The sequence below is a fragment of the Pelecanus crispus genome, chromosome 1 (genome assembly GCF_030463565.1).
Source record: "Pelecanus crispus isolate bPelCri1 chromosome 1, bPelCri1.pri, whole genome shotgun sequence".
NCBI classification, from domain to species: domain Eukaryota; kingdom Metazoa; phylum Chordata; class Aves; order Pelecaniformes; family Pelecanidae; genus Pelecanus; species Pelecanus crispus.
In genome coordinates, this window is record NC_134643.1 from 133,763,512 (window position 1) to 133,778,571 (window position 15,060).

Consider the following 15,060-nt stretch of genomic DNA (forward strand, 5'->3'; position numbering starts at 1 on the left):
TTCTTCCTAGTAGCTGGCATAGTGCTGTGTTTTGGATTTAGTATGAGAATAACACTGATAACACACTGAGGTTTTAGCTGTTGCTAAGTACTGCTTGTGCTAGTCAAGGACTTTTCAGCTTCCCATGCTCTGCCAGGGGCACAAGAAACTGGGGTGGGGGGACACGACACAGCCAGAGCAGTTGATCCAAACTGACCAAAGGGCTATTCCATACCATATGACATCATGCTCAGTATAGAAACTGGGGGGAGTTGGCCAGGGGGGCAGCGATCGCTGCTCGGGAACTGGCTGGGCATCAGTTGGCGGGTGGTGAGCAATTGCATTGTGCATCACTTGCTTTCTATATTATTATTATATTGTTACTATTACTGCTACTATTTTACTTTATTTCAGTTACTAAACTGTTCTTATCTCAACCCAGGAGTTTTCTCGCTCTTACTCTTCCGATTCTCTCCCCCATCCCACCAGGACAGGGGGAATGAGTGAGCAGCTGCGTGGTGCTTAGTTGCTGGCTGGGGTTAAACCATGACATGGAAAAATACTGTAGAGAGTTTTACCTAAAAGATACCCAAATCCAATCCATAGTCCTGTCTTGCATGTTATGTATGGGTAACTGTGCAAGTAAAATGATTACTTTTTCATGTTAGTCTGGCTAAGCAGATACTAGTAGGAAGAGACTACTGAAATCAGCAGACATAATTTTTCCTTTGGCTATTGAGACATGGCAGGGGGAGGTATTTGCATACTTCATTAACAGTATATATCTTTTCTTCCATTTAAAAGAAGAAAAATAAATGCTTGAATTGGGTTGAAAATTTTGCTGTTGTCTTGACACACAGCTCCAGTTTTTCACATCATTTTGTTCTAAGGAAAGCTGCGCTTGGTTCAGAGCATAGCATACAAAAATACAGAGTACTGTTTGTGCTTATATTGGAGGAACCTATTTCTATTGACTTGGAAGAAAACAAGACAAAATGTGAAATTTGGGAATTACCAATGCCTTGTTTTAGAAAATGAATTTTAAAAAAACTTATATGCCAGTGAGAATATTTTCAAGAATCACAAATCAGTTATGAAGACTTAGGTAGATATGATTCATCTTCTTCAGGTAGTTAGGGTGTAAGCCACAAAGCCAAATGCAACTCTGATTTTATTGGGTCAGAGACACATTATTCTGTAATTTTAAGTAATCATTGTTTGTTGAGGTGTGGTTTTTTGTTTGCAATAACCCCAGTTATTGTGGCTTCAAATTCTGTTATTTTATCATTTACATCTTAGTCTTGGTAAAATTCATAGACACTAACTGCAATAATCTTCCTTGCTCTACCATCAACAGTAAGTTCATCTTTTGGCACCTAAAATTTATTGATACCATTTATTGATGTATTGGCATTTCCTGGCAGCCAAATGGAATAACTTTTTGTGTTCTCAGGTGATATTTTCTGGAGAATACTCAAGATGTCCCAATGTTTTATTCCTCTCTATATTGACAAAATCTACCTCTAGACAGAGGTGTTCCCTGGCTCATATCCAAGGCTGTTCATTGTTCAAGTTTACCCTGAAGTGTGTAAGGTATTTTATTTTGCTGGATGTGCATATATGGCTAAAAACCTCAGTTTAATAATTTTGTGCAGCTCAAAGCTCACCTAGATATTCTGAAATGATTGAAATTCTCAGTTTTAGCACACTTAAAGAAGTTGTATGGGCTGTGAGCTGGCCGTGGTCACACACACCAAAGGGTTCCCATACCCTATTCTAACCACAAGCTGGCTGTTGTCATTCTCCTATATGAAACACTGCTCCCTGCTGTGTATTTGTAGAGCTCTCATTCTCTTTAGAGATTCTGCATGCCAGAAGGTACTTTTTCCATCCTAGTTGACTTATTGAAAAGTAAGCACTAATATAAAGGAGGAGCCTTATGTTTCTTTACTAACCGATAATGTCCTAATGACAAAATAGGTATGTTAAGAGGTATACTTTTAAGAGGATTCCAAAGAGTAAATACAATTCCATTAACATTTTTCCAGTATTTTTTTTATTTGCATGTGTTTGTTTTAGGTATGTTTAAGATTATCTTCCTAGCCTTCATTGAAAGGCCATTTCTTGATTAAAAATAGTATCACATTAGTTTATGCTTCTATACTTAAGCTAATTATTATATTGATGACAAGAAGCAGCCTTATCATTGTTCTCTATGCACCTATAGACTTCCCTAGCTTATATCTACGCTGTGAATTAGGTGTGAAATCAAGCCCAAAGCCAGTCCCTAGTATGAAGCATGGCTTAACAGAACATCTGCCCATGTAATTCACTCTAGGCTTAAATTGTCCTTTACCCAGCCTTCTTCTGCCCACAATTTCAGAAGTTATCCAGAGTTCAGCCTCTTCCTAGGCTTAGTTTTATCTAGCTAAGCAATCAGCAAGATTAAACAGAAAAAGCACAGGTCATAGGACTGAACCAGCATGTGCCTGCCCTAGACCTACCAACATAAATGTTTCTCTGAGAGCAATTCTGGATTCAAGAAGACAGCAGAAATAAGAACAGAGGCTACATGGCGATATGCTAGTAGCTGAGATATGTGGGGAGCTGCTGGTCAATGGGGACTAACAAAACATCACATTGATTGTGTTTGTGTACAGGAAGCTGGAGGAGAAAGGAAGGCATAGAAAATGAGGAAGCTGCAGGAAAAGCATCTGAAAAATGGTTTGAGGAAAGAAAGGAGTTGGAGGGCTTTTTGGTCATAGTGTCAGTTTTGAAACTGTAAGCAAAGAAACCACATCCTGATGTTAAATTTCTTTTGTGTTTAGTGAAACGAGATTTTGGGGGCTAGGGGTTATTTGGCAAACAAACACAGCCATATCAAAGAGCTAGTCAATTCTATCATTATTTTTCCTTTCTAACTGAATCATGCCCAGTTGTTATATGATTGCTCCTTCCTACCACCAACCAAAAAAAATCCCTGAAAGTTTTAAAATGTGGATTGCTTTTTACTCATGTAACCTATCTGTTTCCTTGTTATGTCTCTTACAATTAGGACGATAAAAACAGACTAATCACTTTTACCTTGTGCTTTGCAAGCATTGATACAACACTTTTTCTTACAGGCAATATTTAAGTTAAGTGAATCTACTTCCAATCAGTTATTTTACTTAATACATTTCTAAAATATCCTACCATTGCTTTCAAACGTTCTTCCTTGCTTTACCTAACCCTGTTATTAGGCCTAACTTAATGATGGTATCCTTTTAGCATATAGGCTCTAAAGCTGCTGGTAGATGCCATCCATATACTATAGAATCTTATAGCAACCACCCCCTCTTGGCTCCTTGCTTGATACTTAACTCTACTGGGATTTTCAAGGGTGAAGATAAAACCAATCTTATAACTAGCATCTGTGTTTTCATGCAGTACACCAGCCCAACAAAACATCAGGAACAACTGATGTTCTGCAAAGGACTATTCCAAGGAAAGGATAGAGGGGCTAGGATTGGACTGATTAAAAGAACAGATAAATGTTTGTACCAGATGCTCTTTGGTTAACCTCATTTCAGCACTCAACTAAAATATGGTTATCATGTGCACATTAAAAGAGACTGCTTTTCACATGCTGATTTATAATAGTATACTCTGAAAAAGTATTTTTGAGGTAGTTCTGTAAAAGTATTAACATAGAGGAATGTTTCTGACTTCAATATTGGCAAGAAACAGTCGTATTCTCTTCAGGTACATAGGCCAATTTGTTGTGTTATTGTTATATATTATATATATTTATCAGCCTTTTCATTTTTAACTTGTTCTAGCATCAGTTACAGTTGGGGAGGAAAAAAAAAACCACCAAAACCCAAACCCTTTTTGACCTCCTTTCTTTTGTATAAGACACATTAAATCTCAGTTAAGCCCTGAAGATTAACGATTGTTGCAGGAGCCTGCTTAATTTTAGACACAATGTTCTCTAATGAAAAAAGTGTGTGACTACATTTGCTACTTGTTATTTGTTTAGAAGAGAGTAATTTTTTTTTCTCTCTTAACAGGTGGCCATTGATGAGCGCATCAGGCAACTGCATGAAGCTCACAGGGATTTTGGCCCTACTTCCCAGCATTTTCTTACCAGTGAGTAATTTCCCATTTTTTCTTGCTCAGCTTGCACACACAGTTAATTGATATTTTTGTAGCTGTGTGCCGGTTATTGTTGCTATGAGTTTCTATTTTAGACTATATTATAATGGTATTCAATTTCTTTCATTACTGGGAGCAGAATACTGTTAAATAAATTCATATTGTCCAGGGCAAAAGGATAATATCTGCCAGTATCAAGTCCGTTTGTCCATACATCTGTCAATGCAAGGCTGGTCTTTGTTGTTTGAAGATTCCCTTTTAGGACTAGCGAATTAAAATTATATTAAAAATCATAAGATTTTCTGATTATTGTAACTGAGAAAGGATTCAAAAAAATTTGAATTTTGCTTATCTGTTGAAAGAAATATTCAGCTCCAAAATGGGGTAAAATAAGACCTGCAAGAAAAATATTTTGCAGGATTTGATCACTTAGCAGAGCAGCGAGAATCAAAACCATAGTGGGAAAGTTGGCAGAAGGATGGCAGTTAAGTAAACTTTTTACAACTCTGCATAAAATATGATTGCCAGTAATATTCCCACTCCAACTCCACACACAGTCTTTTACCAAGGATGTTTTGAAGTACACTGAAAGACTACTTGAAACACCTTCAAAGTTCCAAGGCAGTGACTAAAGTGAAGCTTCTAAAAGGCCGTGTCTTTTCTATTGTACTTCAATTAAGGAAAGCAAACAATAAAACTTTATTTAAGAGATTATATCAGCAGAACAGAACACAGTCACAGGATAATGCTCTCCTGCATGCAAGAGGGACAAGCTATCGAGATATCAGAAATAGATGTTACTATTATTGCACAGCGATGTTCACAGTGGAGTAGAGGACAAACTTTTCTTCAGCTGATACTGCATTGTAATTTTAATTGGTTAACCATTTTTCCACTGAAAATCTCAATGGGAAGCTGAAAATTCTCAGTGGGGTGAACTGCAATTTCAAACCCAGAGTCAATGTTTGCCATATAAGCACAATGCAGGCTCACAGTGAATCACCCTGCATCTTATTTTATCAAATCATGATCCTGTGAAGAAATAAACCCTATTTTTGTAATTTCTACTACTTTTTCAAAATCTCTTTTAATGAACTCTTAATTGCTGGGAATAATTTGTCAGCTCAATATATATATATCTGCAAATTAGGCTTATCAAGATCGAACATGCAAGAATTATGGGTGTATGACAGGAATGCAACATGTAAGGAGATGCCTGTTTTTCTTATGACACACAGTGTATTCCTGGTGAAAGAATAAATTGGAAGGGTAAATTAAGCAAGCCTATATTGCAGTCTGGAAGAGACTAGAGTGACCTGAACTATGTTATCACACTGAACAACACATCATTGTTCTGTGCCAGTGCTGACTGCAGCCAGGCAACTTGTGTGACAGTTATGTCCTAGACCCATTCTGCCTTATTACTGATAAATGTGATCAAGCTAGAAGTTGCTCAGTGTTATGATAGTCACCTCTTTTAGTTCACCCACCATTAGTGAGACACTGACACAACACATTATTATTCTGTGTACTAACCAGAGCCAGCAAAGAGTGGAAATCATTCTGGACACTTCTCACCATTTGAGGGTCGCTTCAGGAAAAGGCGGCAGGTGAAAACGTGTTAACTTTGGAAATAGCCAAATCACTGAGAAAAGATGAACATGTGTATTTGTTTGTTCTCTCTTTCTTAGATGTGTGTGCAAATACATATTCTTACATGTGCATTCAAAAGTTAGGTATTTGAAGCACTGAAAATATCTACAGAATTCTTCCGAAGTATAAGTGTTCAGTCACTGAAAACTGCCAGTGCATCTGTCAGTCTCATCTTTCATAAGTATAAAATTCCAAAAGCATCAAGTTCCTCAGTATCATGTGCTATTACTACGCCTGAGGAAAATAACATGCTTTTATATGCTTTTCATGTACTACTTCTGCTGCATCCCTACACTGATGGGAGTACACCTATTGGCGAGGTAGCGCTGCAGGAGAGAGAGTGCCAGAGTCTTTGCCATCCGGCACTAGTGTTGTTTCTGTATCTGTACTTTTGGGGATGAACAAGTCAAACATAAGGGCTGTCAAACAGAATTGGGCAGGTCAAATGAAGGTGAATTTAATGGCTTGGAAATCATCTTTCAGTGCATGGCAAGCAGAGTCCAAGTTGGATCAGTCTAGCTGTGGCAACAGCAGTGAAAAGATGAATCATGGTAATTCTGCGCTCTGGTTTTATTTTATAAGCTCAACTCACAGAGCATTTTTATCTAAGGAGCTGAGATACACATAAGATCAATGCAAACTGTAATAAGTAAGGAAAATAAACTATTTATTGGCAATTTCATACCTAATTTATATGCTAGTAATAATCAGTTCATCCTCTCAAACTCGGCGTCAACTTTCCCTCTACTATACATGCTTGCTCACCTTAAGGCACGAGTGATGATCTTCAGCTCCCAACTGTGTTTACATACTTATATGAAAAATAGTCCTTTTAGAATTGATCTACCTTAAGTACTTCTGCAAAAAGGGTGGTACTGTAGTGAAGTTCACATTAAATCAGTGACTGAATTATACTTCTATCCGGAAGAAAGAAATATGAGCTGCTAATCTGTGGTAATGCTTTTTATGTGTTACTATTTTACATATAGAAATTACAGCATCATCTGTCTGCTGCTGCTTGGTTGGAAGTAAAGCTGCACAGGGCTGTTGAAAACCTAGCACAAAAATAATGGGGCAGTGATGCAGGGACCTCCTAACTGTCATGCCCTGTGCAGGCAAGGAATCAAGTGGTAGTCCCTGTTTCTAAGCACATGCAGCCTGTTCTAAGAGCTATTCTTATAGCTATTTCTGAGAGAGATGGGAAAGAAGCTGTGTGCTAGAGATAATGAATGAAAAAGGTGGTGGTGGTGGGTGGGAAGTTTCCTCCTTTGTAGCATTTTTAATTTAGGTGCAATTTTTCTCCATTGTCCTTTCATGCAGTTCAACCTTCTCTCTCTACTCATTCTAAATGACCAGGTGACAGTGTTTATTTATACTGTGGCACAGGATAACTCAGATGTCTCTTGGTTGTGAGCGAAAAAAGTAATGATGAAGGACCTAGGACGCTTGTGTCTCTGTATCAAGGCTTTGGGCTGCCCTCAAGTATAAAGGACTCTCACCAAAACTAGCCCTCACCTTTCTGCTAGCACATGAACTTGCCTCTCTCCAGCCCCCCTACACTTTTTGCTGGGCTCTCTCACCTCAGCCCTTGATCAGAAGATCAGTCCTTCGTGCTTCCCCAAGCTCAGTTCACCCTGCCAGTCTCCACAGAGTCCCAGCTCCTCCTCAGTTTATTCTTTGCCAAGGACAGAGGCTCCCAGCATTCACAGCAATAGTTTTTAAGATATAGCTGATAAATGTTACATGTGCAAGACATGTATCATGAATCCACAGAGTGAGTTTGTTGATTTTGAAGGTTTTGCTGTTTAATTAGAATGATCTAAATCAGTGCGTGGGGGGAAAAAAAAAAAAAATCTTCTTTCTATTAAAGAGAAACTGGTAAATATTTAGCAAAGTAATTGAAAAAATCTGTGATCCTCTCATGGATGATGGTGCTTAATTTGGAAACTATATACAGTAACTGAAGTGTGAAAAAGAGTACCTGCAAATTTCAAACATAATGCCAGCTCCAGAGTTTTCAGTGACTCCTCTGGAATAATTTTACTTGTTTGACTTCTTTATTTTTATCTGTGATGCTGCCTCTTACAAAGAATGGTATTCATTGTCTCTTGTTGGAGGACCTACCTATATTTGTCACAACAGTTATTACTTTTTTTTTTTGAGATGCAATAAATGAGAGGTAGGATTGATGTCAGATTGTTTTTAATATCACTTGCCATGCTAGCCAGCCTCCCATCAATCTTATTTTTAATGTGATAGCTCATTCATGTGCATTACTTGTGATCACTGAACAATAGAAAGTATTACATCTTTTAAAAGCATAAGCAAACCTTGTAATTTACTGTCCAGCTCCAGTATGAGCCATCTGCTAGTATGTATAGCACGTCAATGAAGTGACTGCATGAAATAGTGCTCAGATATAACTGGCAATTACTTACGAGTGTGACTGGGAGATCCCAGGCACTGCTTGTGATTCCCAAGCTCAGAAAACATGGACTTCTGTTAAGGTGAAGAAGCTGGAAATACAAGGAACAGAAAGAACATTTAGGTTTGCAAGTCTAAAAAGCTGATTTACATGTAGCTAACATTTTGTGATTTGTATTTCCCAGCCTACAAGTGTCTGCTACCTGGATACATCAGTACCAGACTTTTACATCTGCATACCTAAATATGTGCTAGGAACTGTATTTTAACTGGAGATACCTAACTATGCCTTTAAGTTTTGGACTTCCAAGCAGGAACATCACGGACTTCAACATAAAATGAGGCAACCATAGCAGCTTTAATTCAGAAACAGAAAGTTTATGAATGCTGGAGCCAACAGATCAGAGCACATCTGCTGTGTTTTATGTCAGACAATTGTTGCTTAAAAATAAAAAATATGATCACAGGACTGGGCTATGTAACCTAGATCTCTCCTTCTCTGGATAAGCTCAGAGCTGTTAGGGTTCAGATCTGGTTTGTTTCTTCTTCTTTCTGTGCTTTTGCATTTTCCTTCAGTTATTTAGGCCACTCTCCTTAGAAATTGGAGATGTGGGTCTGAATTCCTTCAAGCTGGGAAAGAAGTCAAGTACTCACATGTCCCACCTTCTGGGTGAGTGCTTAGATTATTATGCAAAGCAAAGATTAGTGAAGTTCTTTTCTTGCACAGGCAGACACCTTTAAAAGGGCAAATCCTAGTAATTAGGACATCTGACTCCAAAAATGACATCTGGCTCTAGGACTCTTAAGACACTTTATCCATCCACCTGATAGATTATTTTTCCAGTGCTAACAGCTATACCTTTCTCTCTTATTTCTGACTGCATACGTTACATTATATTATATTATCTTCCAGATATCACTTTTGCCATGCAGACATTGAAAACCATGTCCATTCATCCATATCTTTTGGATATATGATTTAATATTTTCAGATATCACGTAATGTTTTGAATAGAAATTACCAGGTAGTAATATAAAGATAGAGGATAAGTGGTCACAAAAGAATCAGCCTAACTCTGACAACTCTCTGGAAGCAAAGGGATTTTATTGTTACATCTAAATGTGGCCATATTAGCTAGAGGAGCCTGACTGCTAGAAAAACTTCTTTCCTTCTTCAGAAGCACATGAAGTAATTTTGCATTTATATGAAAGAAGAAAAAAAAAAAGAAAACTATTAAAGTACCAACAAAAAAAAGTTCACTTCACAGGTCTTGCCACTATTATTATCATGGTGAATTTGTAGCAACACTGGGCACCAATTCAACCTCAAGACTTGTGTGATGGGTAAATCAGGCTTCAACTTAGGGCAAAATGTCTTCAGTCCATTTCTTCCTTGTTTAGAATATTGTGACCATAGCTACAACTTATGGTTGTGCTAGCCTTTGTCTGACTGCTAAAGGGTTTTAAGAGAAATATAACATTGGCATATTTTGAAAGAATCTCTTTGTTCTTACTTTTGGAATAAAATTAGTAGATTTTACAGTGGAAGTATGTCATCAGGTCATACGATCACCAGTTCTTCTCTTGTGGGCTTTAATTTTTACATTATACTTTCTTCTCAGGAAAACCACAAAGAATCTCTCCATAAAACTTAGTAATATATTTGATCACAGTGAAAAAAGATTTATGGAATTCCAGCTTTATACCTATGTTTTCCTCTTCCCTGTACTTTTGTGCTAAGTGACCCTTTCCACTATAATACATTGGGATATAAATTTCTGAACAAGATCATAAAGTCTGTTTTCAAATGATGATGTTCTCCCCCTCTCTTCACCTGGAAGCAAGCAATTTTTCCTTGTAATTAATATCTTTTTTGTGAAAAAAGCTTCCAATAAAAAATACCTTAGAATGATAGTTAAAAATAATTCATTCTAAATCTCTCCCTCTTGTTTTCTTGGTTTCATTTGTCACCAATTTAAAAATACTGTATAGCATTTATTTTAAAGCAGAGTTGTTTTGGAGGGGAGTGGTCAGGAAAATTATTGTCTTTTTTTTTTTTATAGCAGCCTAATTAATTTCTGCATTTTATCCTTGGTTGGTAGACAATCCTATATTCTGCAATGTGAAGTAATTTGCAAGTAATCAAATGTTATTTTTTTACTCTTAATGAGTATAAGACATAAAAGATGGGTATTGCCTATTATACTTTTGTCCACTGTCTGAATTAGTATGTTGCTAAAACAGAATCTTCCCCCAATATTTTATAATCTTTTTTGAGTAATATTGGATCTGTGAAGCCTAAATGAAAACTCCTTCATTTTTTACACTGCCAAGTTTAACTTTGATGTATTTAACCATGTGCCCATGTTGTCATGACATGTACATTGTGTTCAATTTAGGACATTCCTTTGTCCTCAGACTCCAGGACTGTGATACAACAGGTGTATCCTATATACATATATTAGATTTTTTCTGTTATGTTTTGCTATGTGAGACATCGAATATTTACCAAAGATTTATTTTTCTCTTCATCTTATTCCATTTGCATAAAAATCACCACCAATTTGATTAGGTCATTTTATGACCTCATTTGATGAGCTAGTTTTAGAGATTTTATTTCTAAGAGCTCAAGAGTGCAACAGAAGTTAGCAATATGAAGTACCTGTAACTTGGGGTATGTAGATCAATACAGACTATATCACTTTGCTGTATTTCATGCTGTATTTCTTTGTTAAACAAGTAGATGCTTGTATTTTTGCCATTTTACAGTAGTGTGACATTTAAGAAAATGAGCATTAGATGGATTTTGTATTTTGCGTTACAAGTGGCATTTGGAAACTTCTGGAAGCACTGTTCATGATTAAAGGTGTGCATTATTTAGATCATATCATATAACATTGACCTGAGGCTGTAGGTGAGAGATCTTAAGTTGGCCATAAAGATTCCAGCAGGAAATCGGAGGGGTGACCTTATCGCTCTCTACAACTACCTGAAAAGGAGGTTGTAGCGAGGTGTGTGTTGGTCTCTTCTCCCATGTAGTTAGCGATAGGACGAGAGGAAATGGGCTCAAGCTGCGCCAGGGGAGGTTTAGATTGGATACTAGGAAAAATTTCTTCATGGAAAGGGTGGTCAAGCATTGGAACAGGCTGCCCAGAGAGGTGGTGGAGTCACCATCCCTGGAAGCGTTCAAAAAATGGGCAGATGTGGCACTTTGGGACATGGTTTAGTCTAGTCTTCCCTTAATTGGTTTAGTGTGGACTTGGTAGCGTAGGTTAATGGTTGGACTGGATGATCTTAAAGGTCTTTTCCAACCTAAACGATTCTATGATTCTATGAAACGCAGGATGCAAAGGCCTCTTTTATAATTCTTGTAAAATGACCATCATTGTAATTGGCTGTGATCATGTGCTGAACTTTCTAATGACTAATAATTCCTTCTTCAAATTGATTAGAAGTGTTCTGAAAATGGTATATTCAGTAAATGTCTGCATGTGTGTTCCAGCAACAGACAGTACCGCTAGCATTGCAGGGAATTAGTGCTTGCTTGGGTTTAAGAACAGCAGAATTGCAGCTGAGAAGGAGCTATCTCCAAAATGCCTGTGAATCCATCCACATGTGCAGCACTGTGAGCTAGGGCTTGGAGCAGAATAGACCCCATGCTGTGTAGTCCTTATTAAAGACAAGTTTTGATTGATGTTTCTGCCTTGTATCTTATAAATTGTGTAGTCGATGTATTCTGACGTCGGTTTCTCAAGTACACAGTGCAACAGTAGACCTCAGTGCTTCACAAGGCAATCTGATTGTTCTTCAGTCTCACCTAGTGCAATAATAAATGCACATAATTTAGAAATCAATTCTCTATAAATCTGGGGGGAGGAGGGGAAATCATATTTTACAGATGTATATTGACATCTGTTGCAAAGAAGCTCAAAGAACTCATAGATTATGCAGACTCTTCTATTGTGCCACTGTCACACAGGCATACCTATTGGAGATGGCATCCTGCCAGCGTAGATAATGAACTGATTGTGGAGGGGAAGCATTGCTTTAGCATGTTCTATCAGGAAGAGAAACAGAAGCTCTTTATAGTCTGTGGAGAGCAATAGTTTCTCATTTATAATGGTCTCATTTGAAAATAATTTGAGTAGTACTCACTGCATCTTCTTTGAAAGGTTAAGGTCCATTACACAGATGTGAACTTCTGATTCTTGAGGAATCGGAGTCTTTCCAGATGCAAAGATTGTCTGATCATTTCATCCTTCCTGCCTGCCTTTCTCTGAAGTCACCTACTGCATACCTTGCTGTAATGAAAATAATTGGTATGAAAACAAACTTTATGTGAATAAATAAACAAATTCCTAGCTCTGTGTTCTCATAAAGATACTAATGATGATAACTGCAGGTAGAACAATATAAGTCACGCAGGTAGAGTTTCTAGATGGAATCATTGAATTATTAGCATTATTAAAATGTGAACATAATAAAGCACTTTGAGTTACAGCTACTATGACCACCAAGCAGGTAGTGCAGGTCTGAATTGTGAACATATAAATGAGCTCAGCTTTAACTACCATGATGCTGAAATGCATATGTAATAAATATAATACATTTCTAAGAAAAAAATAATTGAGAAGATATATGTAATGGTGTATGGGTACTAGGTGGTGCTACTTTGTGGTTTCTGTCCTAAAAATTTCCCAGTACTTTAACCACTAGTGACAAGAGTCAAAAGATTTTCTTTGTATTTACAACTGAAAATGTACATTCATGCCATTATATAGTGACTAGAAGTGTGTGCTGACTATGTAAATAAGGAACATTGAGAGTAACTTTTAAATGTGGACATACTAAATTTATTCTTTGAATAGCTGGAGAAGAAATAGTTTACCGTTAGTAAACATACATGTATTTTTCATTATGTTTGTAGTGCTAAAGTGAAATATTTTTCAGATTATTTTTGTAATAACAACACAGATAAAACTATACTACCATCCTATTTAATATTTCATGCAGATCCCTGCACAGATTAAAATACTGCTGAAGTTCAGAAAGCCAGCATGCTACTGTTTCATTATACATCCTACAAACAAATAAGGATGTAGGCTTACTGTCAAGAACCATGTTCACTTAAGTTGAATAGGCAAAGCAAGTCTCGGATGTTAGCACACCAACAGACACAAATAAAACTCCCAAATTAGGTAACCATTAAAATGTTTATCAATGCAAATAAAGTATAGGGAAATTTAAATTCTCTTTTAAAATGCCGCATATTTTGTTGTAGTATTTAATTTCAGTCCACAGCAGTGCAAATAGCTGGGTGTATGATAATGGGTTCTTCTGCTGTGCAAGCTAGAACAGTAAAACATTTTTGGATTACACTTAGCAAACAGGAAAATGTGTGCTTCTTGAGTGCTGTAGCACACAGGGATACTACAGTGTTGTATAAAAAAGACTTTGCCAGCTAGACTTTTTAGATGGTCTACTAAAGTGGTCTTAACCAGGAATTAAATATATATGTCCATTACCTGCACTAGCTTTGTAATGGATAGTAAACCTGTACTGGTAACCAGATATAAGAAACAGCTGTTCTCAGCTTCTGGGCTTCTGTCAAACATGAAATTATTATTCTCTTAGCATAGCTGTAAAAAGTATCATGTATTTTGTCAACTCAAATTTATGCAAGGCTAGAATCATCCAGGAAAGCAAAAGTGTATTATAGAGAGCTTCACAGCAATTTCTTGAAGGAACACTAAATCCAATTATGCAGAACATCACAGAATTGTTTGTTTTTCCTAAAGCACTTAGTTCTCATGAAAGCAAAGTATTTGTTCGTCTTCTAATGTATCAAGAACACTATCATACATAAGATTCTGCAATAATAAGTTATGACTGCAAAGCTCTTACCCAGATTGATTCAGAAGCAACAGAAGAAATACACTGTCCAAAAAATATACAGCAATCCATTCTGTCCTTTAGGTATTTAATTAAAAATAAATCTTAAAGTGGAAGAACTGTAGCTTGGTGGTATTCCCATTGGGAATATTAGTGATTGTTTGAGAGAGAAATATGTAAGAAGGTCAATTTTTAGTTAATACTGAAGGGTATTTTATTTTCAAAAATTACAACTTAGTATATGTGGTGGTTTGACCCTGGCTGGATTCCACGTGCCTTCTCAACTGGACAGGGGAGAGAAAATATAACGAAAAAACTCGTGGGTGGAGATAAGGACAGGGAGATCGCTCAGCAATTACCTTCATGGGCAAAACAGACTCAACTTGGGGAAAATCAGTTTAATTTACTGCCAATCAAAACTGAGTAGGGTAATGAGAAATAAAACCAAATCTTAAAACACCTTCCCCCCACCCCTCCCTTCTTCCCAGGTTCAGCTTCACTCCCGATTTTCTCTACCTCCTCCCTCCGAGCGGCGCAGGGGAATGGGGGTTGGGGTCAGTTCATGACGCCTTGTCTCTGCCACTCCTTCCTCCTCAGGGGAGGACTCCTCACACTCTTCCCTTGCTCCAGCGTGGGGTCCCTCCCACGGGAGACAGTCCTCCATGAACTGCTCCAGTGTGGGTCCTTCCCACAGGCTACAGATCTTCACGAGCTGCTCCAGCGTGGGTCCCTCCCACGGGGTGCAGCCCTTCAGGAGCAGACTGCTCCAGCGTGGGTCCCCCACGGGGTCACAAGCCCTGCCAGCAAACCTGCTCCAGCCTGGGCTCCTCTCTCCCCACGGGTCCACAGGTCCTGCCAGGAGCCTGCTCCAGCCTGGGCTTCCCACGGGGTCACAGCCTCCTGCGGGCACATCCCCCTGCTCTGGCGTGGGGCCCTCCCTGGGTGCAGGTGGATCTCTGCTCCCCCGTGGGCCTC

The 15,060-nt window shown here is 37.9% G+C and overlaps 1 protein-coding gene across 3 annotated transcripts in view; it reads left to right on the forward strand.

Moving 5' to 3' along the window:
• The window catches only part of DMD (dystrophin), a 1,232,979-nt gene that overhangs the window by 1,099,631 nt on the left and 118,288 nt on the right, over nt 1–15,060 (forward strand). For all 3 annotated transcript variants that reach the window (XM_075717957.1, XM_075717963.1, XM_075717968.1), the window contains one exon: nt 4,032–4,110. In XM_075717957.1, the coding sequence (XP_075574072.1) occupies nt 4,032–4,110 (79 nt within the window). The remainder of the gene's footprint in view (nt 1–4,031; nt 4,111–15,060) is intronic.